Genomic DNA, 18,953 nt, shown 5'->3' on the forward strand with positions numbered 1-18,953 from the left:
TCAACAATAATAAGTGAATAATTAACAAGGTCAAAAGTTAACTCAAGAAGAATGGATAAATTGGCATATCCAGAAGCTAGAATAGGTTATATGGCCTTAACATAGTAACTGACACTACAGCCACGCTTACTAATGACGCATGAGAAGTTTATTATAAAAATATTTTAATAAATATGTTTTATCTAATATGCCATAATGACTAGACATCTCTCTGTATCTTAACAAATTTTGTTATATAAAAATGTATCAACTATTGGACTTCTATGTGGTACCAATCGTACAGTTAAAACTATACATTTTCATAAAACTAGCAATTCAAACAAGTATTTGTTTTTTTTCATGTTCCTTTAATTTCCTAACTGATTACAGTTTTAAAAGAAACATCATGATGAATTTCTCAAATCATGCAGTTTTCATACTTTACATGTTATTCTGTAAAATAATTCCACGACATTTTGAAGCAAAGAAATCTAATGTACTTTTCAAGTACAATACAACATATCAAGATTGTAAGTCTTTTGGAAACAACGTATATTTAATCAAGTAAATAAAGTCAGATCATTGGTAAATGACTAAATGTCCGAATCACTTTCATTTACTTAACGTATATCTTCATTTTAATCGATTAGTGAAAAGATCAAATACTTGGAAGACTTAAAAAATAGTTAAGAGTAAAATATTTTAAAGTTTATTTTATTTTCTATAATTAATCTTAGGTTGAAACAGTTGGTGACAGTTATATGCTTGTCTCTGGAGCACCGAATAAAACACGTTTTCATTCTGCACATATAACAGAGATGGCATTAAATATTTTGAAAGTTACTCATGCATCTTTAGCATGGCCAAAATCAAATGATTCTAAGGACAACACTGGTAATGAAGATGAAAAAGAGGTTTTAAAGCTTTTTATTGGATGTCACACTGGACCTATTGTAGCTGGTATAGTTGGCCATAAAACTCCAAGATATTGTTTATTTGGAGATACAGTGAATACAGCTAGCAGAATGATGTCTAGTGGTGTGGTAAGTTCAAATACTTCATAAATATATACCATATGAAAAGACTTGGCACAATAATTCCCATATACAACTCTGAATAATGCAATTTACCGATTCCGTAAACTTTCGTTTAGATAGATTTATGTCAAGGTTAGTGGCCCGTGGTATGCTTAAAGGACTGTGTAGAGGTGCATGTCTGAAAATCTGAAAGATAGACGAGCAAGAGAAAAAGTTCCCCGACCACTCAGTAAGCACATAAAAACTACTTACATTTGATAATTAAAGTAGTGGATAACAACTGGCAATTATAAAAGTACGAGATTAAGATAATCTAACAATCAGTGACTAGATGTTGATAAGGTTAATTTTCAGATGTGTTACACATCTTTCTGTTTTTGATTATCAAAAGTTTTTACATTAAACCATAAAAAGCACATCATTCACACATTCTTAACTTCAGTTTGTTTATAATATTGTTTATTTAAAAAATTCATCTTTTTAAAAATGTATGACTTTATTTTAGCCTGATCGAATACACGTCAGTCAAATGTTTGCTGCTCACCTTTCGGAATTCCCATACATTTTAGAATACCGTGGCGAAATTGATGTTAAGGTAAAATCTTGAAATATTTTAGTCTTATGTAGTGATTTTTCATTTTCCTCATATCTGATAGACCAATCTTATTTTTTGTAAATCAAACGAATAGTAATTAATTATTGATATTATCGTATTGTTATGTTAACGCCCAACATTCTGTTAACCCTGAATTAATTGACGTAGATTAGTACTAAGTATTGTTGGTAGTATGTTCATATTGAGTTGGACTGTTTAATTGTGGAGGGTTTAAATTCCAAAGTGATAATGAACTGTTTCGCTACCCTTATTTAACATTCAGTTACCTATATACAAGTAGGATTGGACTTCGTTGAAATCACAAACCCATTTAAGTTAGACAACCATTGAAAACCTGGAGGTATTGAATGGCCGTTTCGTCCCAGTATGGGGCTCCAAAACAGTAACCACGAATCACCTTGCAACCATAAATCAAATTTAAAACCTTCGGTCTAGCAAGAAGACATTTAACCTCTAGACCACTGGATCGGGATTTAATGATCTACAGGTCTAGCTCCAATCAATCCATAATATTGAGTGACCATCTTCTATTGAGTCTAGTGACCATAAAGAATTAAAATAACGTTTACTAAGATAACTAGGAAATAAAAAAATTCAAACAAGTCAAACATCAAAATGTCATCAAATTATTGACATTAATCTTTCAGTAAATAAAAGTTCTTTGTATGTAAACCATATTTCCAATTAAGTCGAGTATGAACCATTTTCATCCTTACAAACGCATATGTAATGAGGCAAATAAATACTCTGTATATTGTGTAGAATATTTTTTCATGAACCACTCATTGGTTTACAAGATATAAGCAATAACAACTCTATGATTTTGAATGTGGGAAAGCTCAACACTATTGATAAAGTGTCATGAGAAACATCCTTCAGATTTACGTAGATAGGTATTGATGTATATCAAGAATGGATCGCTAATTATGTTAATCTTAAAAAAATAAACAGAAGAACTCGAGATCCTTGAACGACATCTTTTTTCATTCTTACCATATGATTCATAATCCAGTTAGTAGGAAAGGATTAATTGCAAATGTAACATTCGGAAATTTGTTTTTGACTGTTAGTTTGTTGACCATACAATTTATCAGGATGATTTTATCTATAATCATAAAAGAATTTGAATAATAACAATAATAGTTTAGTGAGAAATTCTACGCAAAAACTAAGCAACAATGTCATCAAAATTATCAACAACAATCAATGATATATTTCATTATAGTGTATAGATTTTACTTTGTAAAATAATTGAGTTGTGAAATAACTTGGTTATATTAAAATAAAATATTATCAGAAGTGGGTTTTGTGGAGATTTTAGTAATTTAATGGTTGACCGTGGCTCAATTTCGTGGATTGGCCCAAATTAAATATCAACACCGTTGGATGTCGGCGTCCGCGTGCTAGACCTATAGGTCCCGGGTTCGAGTGCCGCGAGCTTTTTACAGTATTAACGTGGACTGCTACGATTGGAGGATATCATAACTTACCTCCTTGCGGACTGGCTCAATTATAATGATGTCGTAGCCAATGATAATAGCTATAAATACCCATGTTTTTCGGTATATTTTTTATTCTTATCCAATAATCACTTCTGCTGCTCCCGTCTTCTCTTGGGTTCAGTGGAGAGAAGAAATCACTCTGACGTTCATGTTCAATCGTGACACGTTTTCTCAGGAGTATTCTGACCATAGCGGCGTCATTAAGTTAACTGAAGCCGACCTTTAACAAATCTTTATGAGATAGTGGAGACGATTTGTAGCTCAGGTGGATGAGTTTGATGGAGATTTGTTCTCTGAGCTAAATGGTTTGGTCGTGGAGCTTTCGTCGTTCTTCTGAACGACATCATCAGAACAAACTTCAGATAGAAGTGAAGCGTTTGAATTTCTCCATATTTGGTTCACAGCTTATCCTGTAGCCCCCAACGTTGATTGGCTCTTGTGGAATTCCGAAAACGCGTGAGAATTTTTAGAAGCAATCAACAAGCACATTGAAATCGATCCAATTTATCAACCAATCAGGGAAATTCTGCACAAACACGGGAACAAAAAACAAACCAATGGGAGATACAACCGAAACAAAAAAGTAAATAATGACAGGTTTAAGGTCAACAAGAACCAATAAACATCGAGGTCTACAGGACAAGCTGTGAACCACATGAGGAATTCGAACGCTTCACTTCTATCTGAAATTTGTGCTGATAATGTCGTTCAGAAGAACGACGAAAGCTCCACGACCAAACCATCTAGCTCAGAGAACAAAACCCCACAAATCTTCATATTTCCTGAACCATGAAAATGAAATTCTTGAATAGAATTAATGATAGAATCGGTATGTGAGTTACATAGATCATCAGTATGTCCTCTATGATTAAGATCCATTTGTTACGTTAGGATTTCCACGATACGAACTTGGAACTCTTTATACCGTTTTTTTTTCTAACGTTCAAGCAAAGTTTCTAATTGTTCAAAAGTAATCAGCATTGTTATTAGTACACCTCATTGCCAGTATTATATCCTCTAATTCATTAAGATAGAATACAATACACAACTAACTGTACTCGAACATATAAAACCCTATGGTAAACATAGAAAAATAAACTGTTATGTTCATTTTTTACATTAAACGAATTAGTTTATATAATTATGAAGAAAATGAATTTTATTTTCAAGAAAATAAATGTTTGACCTTTTTTTCTTCTATGTATTTCTATTATTAAATCTGTTAAACGTTTATTGTTATTTATTATAATTAATTGGATACTAACTAATTACATCTCATTGAAATCTTGAAAATCTTGAAATGAAATTTAATTAGATTTAATATACATAATCATTAGTATTCGTATTTCTTAACAATAAAGAAAAAGAATATGGTTATTACATTAATCATGTATTTGATTTTATAGGGCAAAGGTAAAATGAGAACATATTTTGTGAATGGTCGATGTAATGAATTTACATTGTCAAATAATGTATATGGAAATCAATTAGATTTTAATGAAATCTTAGAAAAAGATGTTGAAAATGTTGAATTAGATGATTCTACTATATCACATAATACTTCAATTGATGCTATTGATGAATTTATTGAAAAAGATCATGAAATTTCATCTGAAAGTTCAACAGGAATTGATATAGAAGAAATATTAGGTCATAAAAATAAACAAAATGCAAAATATAATATAAATTTAAATAAACATGATAAAATGATGATAAGTAAATTGACAGATTCAGTAGACATAGTCAGTTGTAACAATAATAATAATAATAGTAATCAAGTGATCATTCCAATCGACCATAAAGAAAAAGAATTACTAAGCAGTAATGCGCCATTGTTATCAGCAACAGATCAAAATGATACAATTCATCATCATCATCATCATCATCATACTACTACTACCACTGCTACTACCACTACTACTAATACTACTATTAATCATGATATTAATAATAGTAATAATAATTCTGTTATTTCCTTCGGTGATATTTGTCCAAACTTTAAACTATCAAACGTCACACAAAATAATGAAAAATCATATGAGAAATTACAAAATGACAATAGATTAAATGAAAGTAATTGCAATCTAATTCATTATCAACATCAAACACAAAAACTAAATGAATTACCATGTTGTTCATTACAATTTTCATCATTATATAAAAAAGATGTGAAATTTGCATTAAATAATAAAGAAATAATTTCATATGATTATGAAAGTAGTGATGATAATTATAATGGTAATGATAAAGTAAAAGAAAAATGTCAAACAATGGTATTCGAAGGAACTAATCATAAGATAGAATATTCAACTAAACAACAACAACACACACAAAAACAGTTACCAGTAAATTTTAATAATATCACTTCAGTAGAACAAAAACATAGTGAGTTTATTTTTAAAAAATCTTTAGCTAAAATCTTAATCAACATAAAATCGTTCGCCAATAATTAACGATATTAACATAACAGTTGTGCGTGATTAATTTCCACTGACTAGATCAGTGAATGATAACCAATGTTATATTTGTTTAGTTCTTATAGTTGATTAGATTATGTTGGTAAAGTTGAAGTATGGACATAAGCAAAAAGTGCCTTGACATCCCGTATATAATGCACCTTATGTTACGTGGTTTTAGGCAGTCTATAAAGAGTACTGAACCCAGTTTTTCTACTAATTGTAGCACTTTTATTCTTAACGAGAAAGATTTATTGAAGTTTAGAGTTGATTTTATTGAGTAACTATAGCTAAATAACGGTTGAAAAATATGGAGCGTCAGAAAATTGTTTCATCCTCCTTCTCCTTAAATCCAGTGTATGTAGAAATATATACCACTGAATTCCAAATCAGTAGGGTAAAGGTAACTGCCTCACTACGAAACCTGACGATTTTGGTTTTGATCCTTGATTGATCCGTAATCGTGCACTGTCAATAGATCCCATGCTAATAAAAAATAGATGTTAAGTGTTAACTGATTTCTGTCGATTGTTTAAATAAAGTTAGTCTGTAATACAAACTCATCTATTTATTTATTTTTTAAATACTAGTGATTTTGTTACATATAAGTTAAGCACTGATTCTCCACTTATCCTACCAAAGATTTCGTGTCATAGTATGAAAGTAGTGTTTATTTGAAATTTAGAAAGATTGTTTTATTCTAGTTTCAGAAATGGTCTTTGATTTTAAGTTTCAATAAAACATTCACACACAATAGGATCTAAGGGAATTTTGATGAGGGAACTATCAGAGGCTGATAAGTTTAGGGATGCAAAATATCATGACTGGAAGTTATAACTGATTATTATTTTATCTGTTCGTCTAAATTAACATCAAGAAAATTCTATGAGATGTCATGTCTTTTATAGGACATAAATATTTTAAAATAAATTTGATTATTTGCTTGAAATTTAAACTAGCCACGTTCACTATAACACTAACTTTCTAGACGATATTTTGATACATCACCCATCGTTTAAATGAAGACAGCTGTCAAAGATAAAGTTTGCAAGTTTATATGTTCACGACAGTTATGAACTATTCCTTAAATATATTTTGACGGAGTTTTGTTCTCTGAGCAGCATAGCTGATGATGTTCAGAAGAACGATAAAAGCTCCACGACCAAACCATCTAGCTCAGAGAACAAATCTCCATCAAAACCATCCACTTCAGCAACAAGTCTTCTCCACTACCTTAAATACATCTCGGAGAGATTTGAAAAGATATTCTGGAAAACATTTTCACTCGTCTTTGTTATTACTGCATTGACTATCGTCCATTCAAACGACCCACACTAATTATAATTTATAGTTAATTATTTACAAGTATTCATGAAGGTTCATTCTACAAATTATTTTTATAGCTTTACATTATTTTATTGTATCTTTTTCTTTTAAATTACTGTTTCAGAAATTGAGAAATTCAGAAAAATGATTAAAAATAATTCATTCGGTCAAATGAATCCAATTTCACTTTGTTCTTCTGGATCTGATTTATTCAATTCATTATGTAAGGGTTCAAAATTATCTTATGAATTTACTTATTCACATAGATATTGTAATCAAAATAGATTATAGTTATCATACTCAATATTACCATTTATTATACAGTTTCTGATATTAACTTTTTGATTAATTAGAGAATAGTGAAACAATAAAATTGCTTCACTTGGTGTTGTTTTACATATATCTTCTCAGTGTTATTTAGGACTGAAATTGATCGATCTCTTATTAGCTTATGTGCATCCTTTGCGGATTGCCGCGACACAGCCTTAAGTCACAAGCTTTTTAAGCAAAGATGGATGATGGCTAGCAGTGCAACCCCATTGCACAAGCAAGTGGATATCATGACTTAGTAGCTAAGTGGAGAACTCGATGGCGTTTGGAGCGAACGGTACTGGGTTTGAGTCCCAGAATAGACATCAACTCTGAGATGCAGGTACATCCAGCTGACGAGTCTCAAATAGGATGAAACGCGCGTCCTAGATTCCACTGCTAGTCACTATCCATCTTTGCTTAAAATAAAATTGATTACTCAAAAAGAAATACGATTAGTTTTATTTTACAACTAATCCTAATAAATGAATAAGCATCATTAGGAATGGAAAAATAAGAAAAATCGTAATTGTGTAAAAATATTACAATTGTACTAATAATGATCAGCATCAAACGAGTTCAGTGGGCAAAACTGTTTATACAACTAATTGGTAGTGAATAAATGACATATAGCCTTCTTTCCAGATACTGACAAATTCAACGAATTCATGATAGCTCTCAACAACAGAACTCCGCCCGTAGGCCATTCAGTGAAGTAAGTGACATGAATGAGTTAATTATTACATGATATATTAACAGCTGGGAATATAAATGAAAACTCAGCCTGTAGCTCTTCTAGAGTTACTGCCGGTCCCAAGCCCGGATTTAGGAGGAGGGTTGGGCATGGGGTTAGCGTCCCCATCACGTAGAAAACTAACTCGCTAAAAAACGCTAACCAGAAAAAATTATTCAAACCATTTTAACTCTGCCCTGGGAGTTAGAAGGTCTTCATTTAGAAGAATTATGACACTTCATGGTGAAAGCCGAGTCCCTTCGGAAGCCACGAAGCCGATGCCTCCTCTAACAACCAGAGCAACAATTTTTATAGGTACATGAAATGTCCGAACAATGTGGGAGACGGGGAAGACCAGTCAAATAGCGACGGAAATGAGGAGATACAACTTGGCAGTACTGGGAATCAGCGAAACCCATTCAACCCCAGCTGAACAACAAAGGCTAAATAAGGGAGAGATGCTGCTATACTCCGGTCACGAAGAGGAAAATGCTCCACACACTCAGCGAGTCGCTCTAATGCTGTCCAAAGTAGCACGAAATGCACTTGTAGGATGGGAATCTCACGGATCCAGAATCATCAAAGCATCATTCAAAACAAAGAAGGAGGGGATCACAATGAATAATATCCAATGTTATGCACCCACCAATGATAGCAACGACGAAATTAAAGATCAATTCTACGAGCGGCTGCAGTCAATCATAGAGAAATGCCCAAGAAAGGACCCCACCATTCTAATGGGAGATCTAAATGCCAAAGTCGGAATAGACAACACCGGATATGAAGATATTATGGGACGACATGGACTGGGAGAGAGAAACGAAAATGGGGAAAGATTTGTAAATCTGTGTGCATTCAACAAATTGGTCATAGGTGGCACAATATTTCCACACAAACGTATACACAAGGCTACATGGATCTCACCGGACCACACCACAGAGAACCAGATAGATCATATTTGCATCAATAAAAAATTCCGAAGGACAATGGAAGATGTGAGAACCAGGAGAGGAGCTGACATAGCTTCAGATCACCACCCAGTTGTGGCCAACTTAAAACTGAAGCTAAAGAAGAACTGGACAACTGGACAAACAGTACTACAAAGGTTCAATACTACCTTCATTAGAGATACTGACAAACTCAATGAATTCAAGATAGCTCTCAACAACAGGTTCCAAGCCTTACAGGATCTACTGAAGGAAGAAGAAACTACTATGGAGAACAACTGGTAAGGTATCAAAGAAGCAGTAACTTCAACGTGTCAGGAGATTCTGGGTCTCAAGAAGCATCATCATAAGGAATGGACCTCTATAGAAACACTGGACAGGACCAAAGGAAGGAAAAACAAGAAGGCAGCAATTAACAACAGCCGAACACGAGCAGAAAAGGTCTAAGCACTAGCTAAGTACATAGAAGCAAACAAGCAAGTGAAGGGGAATATTAGTGCCAACAAGCAGAAATACATGGAAGAACTAGCAACGACGGCGGAAAACGCCGCAAGAGAAGGAAATATGAAACAGCTTCACGATACAACGAAGAAACTAGCAGGAAAATACAGTAAACCAGAGAGACCAGTCAAAAAAAAGAAGGCAAGCCAATCACTGAAATTCAACAACAGCGGAACAGATGGGTAGAGTACTTCGAGGAACTCCTGAATAGACCGGCTCCAACCAATCCACCGGACATCGAAGCAGCACACACAGGTCTTCCCATAGACGTCAACCCACCAACAAAGGAAGAAACCAGAATGGCCGTCAGACAAATCAGGAGAGAGAAAGCAGCAGGACCCGACAATATACCAGCTGAAGCACTGAAGTCAGACATCGAAGTAACTACAAACATGATTTACATTCTATTCAAAAAGATTTGGGAGGAGGAACAAGTGCTGATGGACTGGAAAGAAGGACACCTCATCAAGATTCCAAAGAAAGGAGATCTGAGCAAATGTGAAAACTACAGAAGCATTACACCACTGTCAATACCAGGGAAGGTCTTCAACAGAGTGTTGCTGAATCGGATGAAAGATGCAGTAAACGCCCAACTTCGAGATCAACAAGCTGGATTCCGTAAGGGTCGAACGTGCACAGACCAAACTGCAACACTACGGATCATCGTTGAACAACCAGTTGAGTGGAACTCGTCACTATACATCAACTTCATTGATTATGAAAAGGCATTTGACAATGTAGATAGGACGTTATGGAAACTTCTTCCACATTATGGAGTTCTTGAGAAGATTTTCAACATTATCCGAAGTTCATACGACGGACTACAGTGCAATGTCGTGCATGGAGGACAGCTGACAGATGCATTCCATGTAAGGACCGGAGTCAGACAAGGTTGTCTACTCTCACCTTTCCTCTTTCTTCTGGTGGTCGACTGGATTATGAAGACCTCGACATCTGAGGGAAAACACGGTATACAATGGACAGCTCAGAACCAGTTAGACGATTTGGACTTCGCAGATGACCTAGCCCTCCTATCGCATACACACGAACAGATGCAGATAAAGACAGCCAGTGTAGCAGCAGTCTGCATCAGTAGGCCTCAACATACACGAGGGGAAAACCAAGGTCCTCAAATTCAAAACAGAGAACAGCAATCCAATCACTCTTGACGGCGAAACTTTGGAAGATGTAGAATCCTTCACATACCTGGAAAGCATCATCGATTAACAAGGAGGTTCAGGTGCAGACGTAAAGGTGAGGATTTGCACAGCAATGGCCGCATTCCTACAATTGAAGAACATATGGAACTCAAAACAACTTTCAACCAATATCAAAGTCACAATCTTCAGTACCAATAACACCAAGGCAGTTCTACTGTACGGAGCTGGAACTTGGAGAACTACAACAACCACAATCAAGAAGGTACAAGTATTTATAAATTATTGTCTATACAAGATACTCAACATCCATTGGACGGATACCATCAACAACAGTCTACTGTAGGAGAGGACAAACCAGCTTCCTGCTGAAGATGAATTTATGAAAAGATGATAGAGATGAATGGGACATACATAGGGAAAATCATCAAACTACATCACGAGGCAAACGCTAACTTAGAATCCTGAAAAGAAAAGGAGAAGAGGAACACCAGGAGACAGATTGAGTTGGAAATTGAAAGCAGACATCAAAAGAATGAATAGCAACTGGAGAGAATCGCCCAGGACAGAGTTGCATATGTAATACTGGTGGGTGGCCTATGCTCCTCCACGAGGTACAACAGGCCTACGTAAGTAAGTTTCAGTACATCTTCTTCATTATAATAGAAACTCAAATACATATTTCAAAGCATGAATTAGATTATAATTTCATGAATAAACTTATTAAAGTGACAATTATGAAAATTATGTAAAAAGCCGCGTGTGAGCAATTGGTTAAAGTGTGTAAATAATGAAGTATTGGTACTGAAATGGTGAAGGAAAACAAACGAAGTTTGTGAAGAATGAATAAAATCGTCTTATAGACCTTACAAGACCTCGTAAAAAATTCTCCCTTGCTCTATTGGTTACTGTTAACGAGTGTTGCCTTCAAGTTTCCTTAGTTTAGACTAGAGGACTCCAGGCTTATTTTTATCACATATAAAATAGTAACTATGATACCCTTAGTACAAAATTATCACACTGTAATATCACTTGTCTACATAAGTATAATCTCATGAACTATTCAACGCACTGTTATTAACCATAGCAACGTTAATTTATTTTATATGGATGAAATTTTCCACTTTCATTTCATTCGTTATTATTGTGAGACACTGGATAGTCATGAAGACATATGAAGTCCTATTACATTCTATGCCACAAATTAAAGAAGACAACATTCAAGATATGACTACTTCTTATATAGGTCTCATTAAATATTAATAGCTAAAATCTGATATTTTTTAAGAAATTGGTCAGTAGATACTTGAAATAGTCTCTTACAGAAAATAATAAATCTAGTAATAAGATGTATCAGAATTTCTTATCATAGAGTGTAGCCAGATTAAAGAGAAAGCTTTAGTGTAATATTATCAAATGTATATTTTATACTATTCTGACACAATGTAAAACATGTGGTTAATCTGTAAAATGGTATTAAAATGTTATATCTACAGAAGTAAAGAAAAAAAGACAAAAACATGGTAATCTTGGCTTATAGAGCCTATAAAATCTACAGTAATTCATTAGTAAGAATTGCTTTTTGTTTGTTGTTCTTTTCTAATATGTTACAGATGAACCTTTGACATTAGGACTGACTGAACTGGCTATTGTCAAACCAAATGAACCAATCGAATATCTTGGATCATGGTTAAAACGTTATACGTCAATGGAACAAGAGGAAGACTTTTAAGACATTTACTGAATCAGGAGATGCGTGGTTACGAAATATGTGGCTTTAACAATATAATTTCATTTTCAATCGTTGAAAAAATTAATCTTAACCATAAATTTTTGCATGGACACTAACTTGTGCTCATAGTATTCTTCAAAAAGCTAATTAACACAACAACTAAACTAGAGTTCACATGCTCATAGCTAGGCTAATTGTGACATGTGTAATCAGCAGTCACTGACAGGCGGGAAAGACCTGAAACCACAACACACAACGTTAACCGAGCACTTCACACCAAGAGAAAGGACACGGAATGAAGCCACCAGTCGTTTATTTTGAAAATTAAAATTCGCGGGTTATGTACAGAAGGGAGACGTAGTTCACAAAACAGTCTTATGAGTCATCATGTAAGTTCAGTGCATGCAGAGCTTGCTCTTCTTCTTCTGAAGCATTTATTCTTGGTTGCCCTGCAACAGAAGGAAAAACAGAATCTATTGACAACACCATAAATGATGATTTAACCCCGTTACATCGCCCCCTCTCCTAATGAGGCACTATCCTCACTGCCTGGTCTTGAGCATTGGTATTCTCCTCCTCCTTCTGATGGTGATTCATAAAATCTAGTGGCCGGTGGTTGATCGGCGAACTGAGTATCGAAGGGGACTGTCATCCGATCCGGACTTATTTGGTTGTAGTGTACCGTTATCACGTCGTCCTTAGATCGTTGTATGTTACGCAATACAAACGTAGTGGAGGATCAGATGAGGACAATTTCGAAAGGACCTTGCCAGAGCTGGTGGAATTTACCGCAACTACCTGACGATGTCATGGGGAGGCGTAGCCAGACGCGATCTCCGACTGTATACACCGGTCTTTGCACCTGGTAATCGTACATATCTTTTTGGTATCTGCTAGCCTTGCGCAAGTTGATGTTGACCAGGCGGTATGCATCAGATAGGCGGTTGCGGAGAGTATGTATGCACGGTACATGCTGTTGTTATCACAATTGATTGATCACTGGGTGGTGATCAATCTCATGCTTGTCTAGTCCCTATTAGTGCAGATCGAATGCTATCGATCCGGGTCCAGGGTTTCCTGTTGACTACCTCCAACCACCATCTAGTCTCAATACATAGTGCCCGCAGTGTCGAGTCACCTAGACTGGTGGCCACATTGCAACATGATCGATAGCATTCGATCTGCACTAATAAGGACTAGACAAGCATGAGATTGATCACCACCCAGTGATCAATCAATTGTGATTACATCTCAGTCCTACAGGAGGTTAGTCACGGCTCGGATAGCTCAGTGGTAACGTCTCTGACTGTGAAGCTGGGTGACACGAGATCGAATCCGCCAGGGAGCACCAGTTCCCTCAAGATTACAGGTACACCTTGCTGACGAGTGCCAAATAGCACGAAACCCGGGTCCAGGGTTTCCTGTTGACTACCTCCAACCACCATCTAATCTCAACATGCTGTTGTTCTTCGCAGGGCAGCAGGGCGACTGTATCTCTACCCGTAAGCGTAATTCGTGCCTGGACTGTAAATAAGCAGGTGAGAATCCCGTGTACCGACGTACTATATGCTAAAAGGCATTGAGGGAGCATATCATCCCATAACTCAGGCGACGATATGCTGACGAACGACTGTGAGATGGCTTGAATAGTTCTGTTTGTTCTTTCCACGAGGCCGTTACTTTCTGCGTGATAAGCAGTAGTGTGTGTCTTCCTGATTCCTAATAGCTGGCATGTCTCAGCGATGAGATGACTTTCAAAGGCTTGATCTCGGTCTGAACGAAGTGAGACTGGGGCACCATAAGAGGAGACACAATAATCGATGAGAACTTGAGCCACAGTAAGGGCGTATTGCTGTGGAATGGGTACTGCTTCGCACCATTTAGTGAAGTAACCCACCATAACCAGTACGTAGCAATTCCCGCTTTTTGTCGTTGTCAATGGTCCCATGGTGTTTATGCCAACTCGCTGGTTCGGTCCCGTTGTCACCATCGGCGTCATTGGTGCACGAGGTGTCTGCTGAGGCGATTTAAAACGGCAACACGTGTTACAATTCTTGCAAAAGTGCGCTACATCTTCATGTATGGATGGCCACCAAAAACGTTGACGGACAGCATGTTCGGTCCCTCGTCCTCCAGCATGACCAACTCCACGATGCCCTCGACTTTCATTCGCGGTACTATCGGTAGGGGTCGTTTCGATCCATTAATTAGGAATAACCTGTCACTATATAGTTTTAGGTTGCTCCATTTAGTGCAAATACTATGAGTTGTTAAAGGTTGATCTTTTAACTCCTTCATGGATGGCTTATTGTTTCCGTGTAACTGTCTGCAGTAAATAATCTGCAGGTCCGGATCTTCTGCATGCAGGGAGGGCCAATCATTCTCCAGAGCTATGCTAAGAATTGCGTTAACAGTATCTGTGGTCTGAGGTATTCTGGAAAGGGCATCCGCGTTTGTATGTCGGTTTCCCGGTCGATACTTGCAGGTGAAATCAAACCCTTGTAGCCGTTCCTGACAGCGTGCCACTTGCCCCTCTCGTTCGCGGAAAGAGCGGAGCCACTGTAATGCACGGTGATCCGTTTGCCCAGTAGACAATGACGAAGGTGTAGTAGGAATTCTACTAATGCTAACATCTCTCGACGTGTTGTGGAATACCGTGCTTCACTCTTATCTAGTCGTCGACTAGCATACACAACGACCCTTTCGTACTCATCTCGAGCTTATTGTGATAGAACTGCTCCAATAGCCGCGGAACTGGCATCTTTATCAAGTATCAACTCGCCTCCGTCTGCTGAAGTATTCGGGAAGGCTAATATAGGTGGGGAGAGTAACCGTACTTTCAGAGCATCGAACGCCTGTTGACACTCGCTGGTCCGTAAAAATTTTCGTCCTCTGTGTGTTAATCAATGGAAAGGTGCTGCTAGTGATGCGAATTTGAGAACAAAGCGTCTGTAATAAGAAGCTAGCCCAAGAAAGCTATGAACGTCTTCGGGTGATTTTGGTTGCGGCCAATTAATGACCGCATGTTTATTTTCTTTATCTGTGCCCACCCCATCTGCGGTGATACGATGTCTCAAGAAGATTACTTCTTTCTGTAGCAGGTGACATTTGGACGGTTTTACTTTCGAATTGTGTTGTATAAGGCACTGAAGAACTGTTTTCAGATTAATATTGTGTTGTCCGGGTGTGCTACCATACACAGTAATGTCGTCAAGATGTATCTAGCATTTGTGGGATATTATGTCCTGTAAAACTGTTTGCGTTAGTCTTTGAAAAGTAGACGGAGCATTCATTAAACCAAAAGGCATCACTTTAAATTCATATAAACCGTTTGGCGCTATAAATGCAGTTTTCTTCCTATCTTGCGGTTGGACTTCTACTTGCCAATACCCAGATGCTAGGTCCAAAGTCGAAAATTAAAATGGGCCTTTCAAGGCGTCTAATGTAGCATCGATCCGCAGAAGTGGAAAAGAGTCACGTTTAGTTATGGCATTAAAGCGTCGATAATCTACGCAGAGTCGTAGAGAGGAGTGTTTCTTGTTCCCTAGGACAATAGGTGATGCCTAGGGAGATGACGAACGAACTATGATCATTTTGTCTAGCATATCTTTTATCATTGCATCCATTTGCGGTTGGTAGTGCACTGGTACCTTGCGTTGTGGCTGTAGAAGTGGCATATGGTCACTTTTGAAGATAGAGTTTTGCGCTGCAGTTGTCCAATTTTCGGAAGTACCTTCAAACACAGAACTAAACTGCTGGAGCACAGCAATCGTCACGTGACGATCATTCTCCGTGATTATTTGATTGCTGCGTATCTGACATACATGTTCTGAAATCCCCACATGGACTATAGGTTTAGTTAGCATCTCATAGTGGTGCAGTGTACTATAGCATCACCAATTTTTGCTTCCGATCTATCCATGAATATAGAGACTTGGTGTTTTAATATGAAATCAACGATGAGAATCATGTCCCAAGTTGTTGCGGACGTTAGATCCCCAGAACTCACTTGGCAAAGGACCTAATTTTGTAATTTTATTTCGAAATTTCGAACTTCTTTGTTTTCGCGCCAAGGCGCTCTTGTCATCTTCATGTCGTATTTCCCTTAGGGAAGTATCTTAGATGCTATTGGTCCATTGCGTCCTTTAGTATGCTATTTGGTGACTCTCCCCAAGGACGGTTTAGTACTGTATATATACGTTTTGAATTGTGTTTGTTGTTATCGCCCGTTTCTGGCTGTTTTGCAGAATATACTTCCTATTCCAAGCTTGAACTTCTCCCTCTAGTTAGCGGGACTGGGACGCATGAATAGCTAGCTTACTAGTCTTTGGTCACCGAATCTTGTTCTCGTTCGCAGATTAGGTAAACTCGTGATAGCTTCAAACTTAGCATACGTTAATTTTGGACAATTTAAGAATTCATCCCGAAACTGATGTTCTTCTATCGTAAGGTCTAACCACGCCTTTCAGCGGATCAGCGTTTGTTGTAACATAGAAAGACATCGATTTTGTTAGTTGTATGGTTTAGCTTACTCAAGAGCTCTTCCTTGATAAGAGACACCGAAGCTCCTGTGTCTAGTAGTATTTCGCACCCTACCCCTAGACGTAATTGGGTCGAAGTGGCTAACATAAGAAGACAATTAGCAAAGACCCTGCTTATCTGGTTTACGGGAACGGTTGTGACCGCACCTCCTGGCACTCCTGCCAAACCTCTTGCAATATATACATTCAGCTTGACGCCCGTGGTAGTTGCTCCATGATGGTCGTCTGTTCCATATTGAACCTGGCTGCCTGCGACTGGTAATCCGGCTAGAAAAGTTTGTAACGGACATTGTCTTCTGGAAACTGTCCAGGCTACAAGATTCTGTGGCTCGTTCCATAGTCATCACTGACGGTTGATGTGCATCTGATAAATTCGTTAGTCTGCAGCCAGGAAGCGGAGTGTTGTTCTTTTTAAATCAGGTGTATCACTTGGTGGGCTTCGAAGAAAATGTTCTCTTAGTGGACACGGCACCAGCCCCTTGAACGTACTAATTCCTCTCGTCCAATGACATCTAAACGAGGAAATGCCTGCATCACAATTCGCCGCAAGGAATTAAGTTGGTCGATTGGGTTCTCGCTTGCTTTTTGGTGACGTGATAAGAACTAAACCATCACCTGTTGGGTGTCCACGGGCACGGAAAAATGGTCATCTAAGATTCTCCAACCTTGCGTAAGTGTGTCACTTGACACGCGAAACCATTAGCTGTAGCCCTTTGTACTGCTTCGTCACTCAAATAGGATACGAGGTAGTTGAAATGTCCGGCCAATGGAACTCTCTGTAGATACGCTGTGACTTTAAATTTCTGATGGAGTAACCTGACGAAGATTCGAGCAGTGGTGGTCGGCGAGGGGTTGAGCCAGGTGCACCCTTGATTGGAATCACAGGGGGTTCGTCTAAATTTTCGTCTCGTTTTTCCGTAGACACCTCCATCACCAGTTGTTACGCATGTAGTCAGCAGTCACTGACAGGCGGGAAAGACCTGAAACCACAACACACAACGTTAACCGAGCACTTCACACCAAGAGAAAGGACACGGAATGAAGCCACCAGTCGTTTATTTTGAAAATTAAAATTCGCGGGTTATGTACAGAAGGGAGACGTAGTTCACAAAACAGTCTTATGAGTCATCATGTAAGTTCAGTGCATGCAGAGCTTGCTCTTCTTCTTCTGAAGCATTTATTCTTGGTTGCCCTGCAACAGAAGGAAAAACAGAATCTATTGACAACACCATAAATGATGATTTAACCCCGTTACTTAAGTGTCGTTTGAATATTGTCACACTATTCACTTGTACTTATGTTCAGTGTATGATACTTTGTTCGTTCTGTTTATTTTAGTTCTAATGAATATTTTTATTGTCCGTTTTTCTTAACATTTTGATTTCCTTATTTTGTTACTTTTTTCACTGAGTTTTACCGACTGTTTTAGTCTTATTTTACTTGACAACTTAAGGTGGCGGCTGCCATTTCAGATTTTTGTATTCTTTATTTAAACTTCAATTGGTTGGCTTGAGCGGAATAGATTGCTGTGATGTTAGAGCAGTCCTATGATACTATGGTGTGTGCTACTTATGGGGGCAGACATAAGTAGTACGTATTAGGAATCAAATGTAAAATTCCTACGAAGAGAAAAGGAAAATCAAGGGGACAAACGGGGAAACAGAAAGCAATCAAAATAACAACCGATCATTAATATACAAGCGTCTTAAAGTAGGGTTCAAGCCCAATAGAGTTGGTAAAAGACAACTTTAATAAATCAAGAGTTTTACAGAGGAGCGTTTGTTTATATTTATTAGTAGAGCAATTTTGTAGTGGGACTGTTTATTAAGTTTGTAGTTACTATGGATTAACGATGCAGAGGCGCTTGGCATGGGGTGACTTCGACAATGGCGCACGTTAGGTTTGTGTTCTGGACATTAGAAGAAACTCCATGGCTGTGTACTGTAAACGTAGTACTGAAAAAATAAAGTATGAAGAACAAGCGGCAAGGAAGCTGGATACGAACTCCCGAGAATACTTAAGCGTATACACTGGAACAGAAAAAGATATGCTTGGTCAGAAGATAAACATCATACTAGCTGATATCATCAGGATAAATTTTGATCGGCTGTAGAAAA

The 18,953-nt window shown here is 37.3% G+C and overlaps 1 protein-coding gene across 2 annotated transcripts in view; it reads left to right on the plus strand.

The window, feature by feature from the left end:
• GCY-31_1 (Soluble guanylate cyclase gcy-31) overlaps positions 1-12,596 on the plus strand; it is a 32,851-nt gene extending 20,255 nt beyond the window's left edge. For both annotated transcript variants that reach the window (XM_051209657.1, XM_051209658.1), the window contains exons 7-11: positions 717-1,022; positions 1,522-1,611; positions 4,541-5,519; positions 7,041-7,139; positions 12,177-12,596. In XM_051209657.1, coding sequence (XP_051075119.1) covers positions 717-1,022; positions 1,522-1,611; positions 4,541-5,519; positions 7,041-7,139; positions 12,177-12,295 — 1,593 coding nt within the window. In that variant the 3' untranslated portion in view covers positions 12,296-12,596. The remainder of the gene's footprint in view (positions 1-716; positions 1,023-1,521; positions 1,612-4,540; positions 5,520-7,040; positions 7,140-12,176) is intronic.
• Positions 12,597-18,953: the final 6,357 nt, after the last annotated feature.

The sequence above is a fragment of the Schistosoma haematobium genome, chromosome 1 (assembly GCF_000699445.3).
Source record: "Schistosoma haematobium chromosome 1, whole genome shotgun sequence".
Taxonomy (NCBI): Eukaryota; Metazoa; Platyhelminthes; class Trematoda; order Strigeidida; family Schistosomatidae; genus Schistosoma; species Schistosoma haematobium.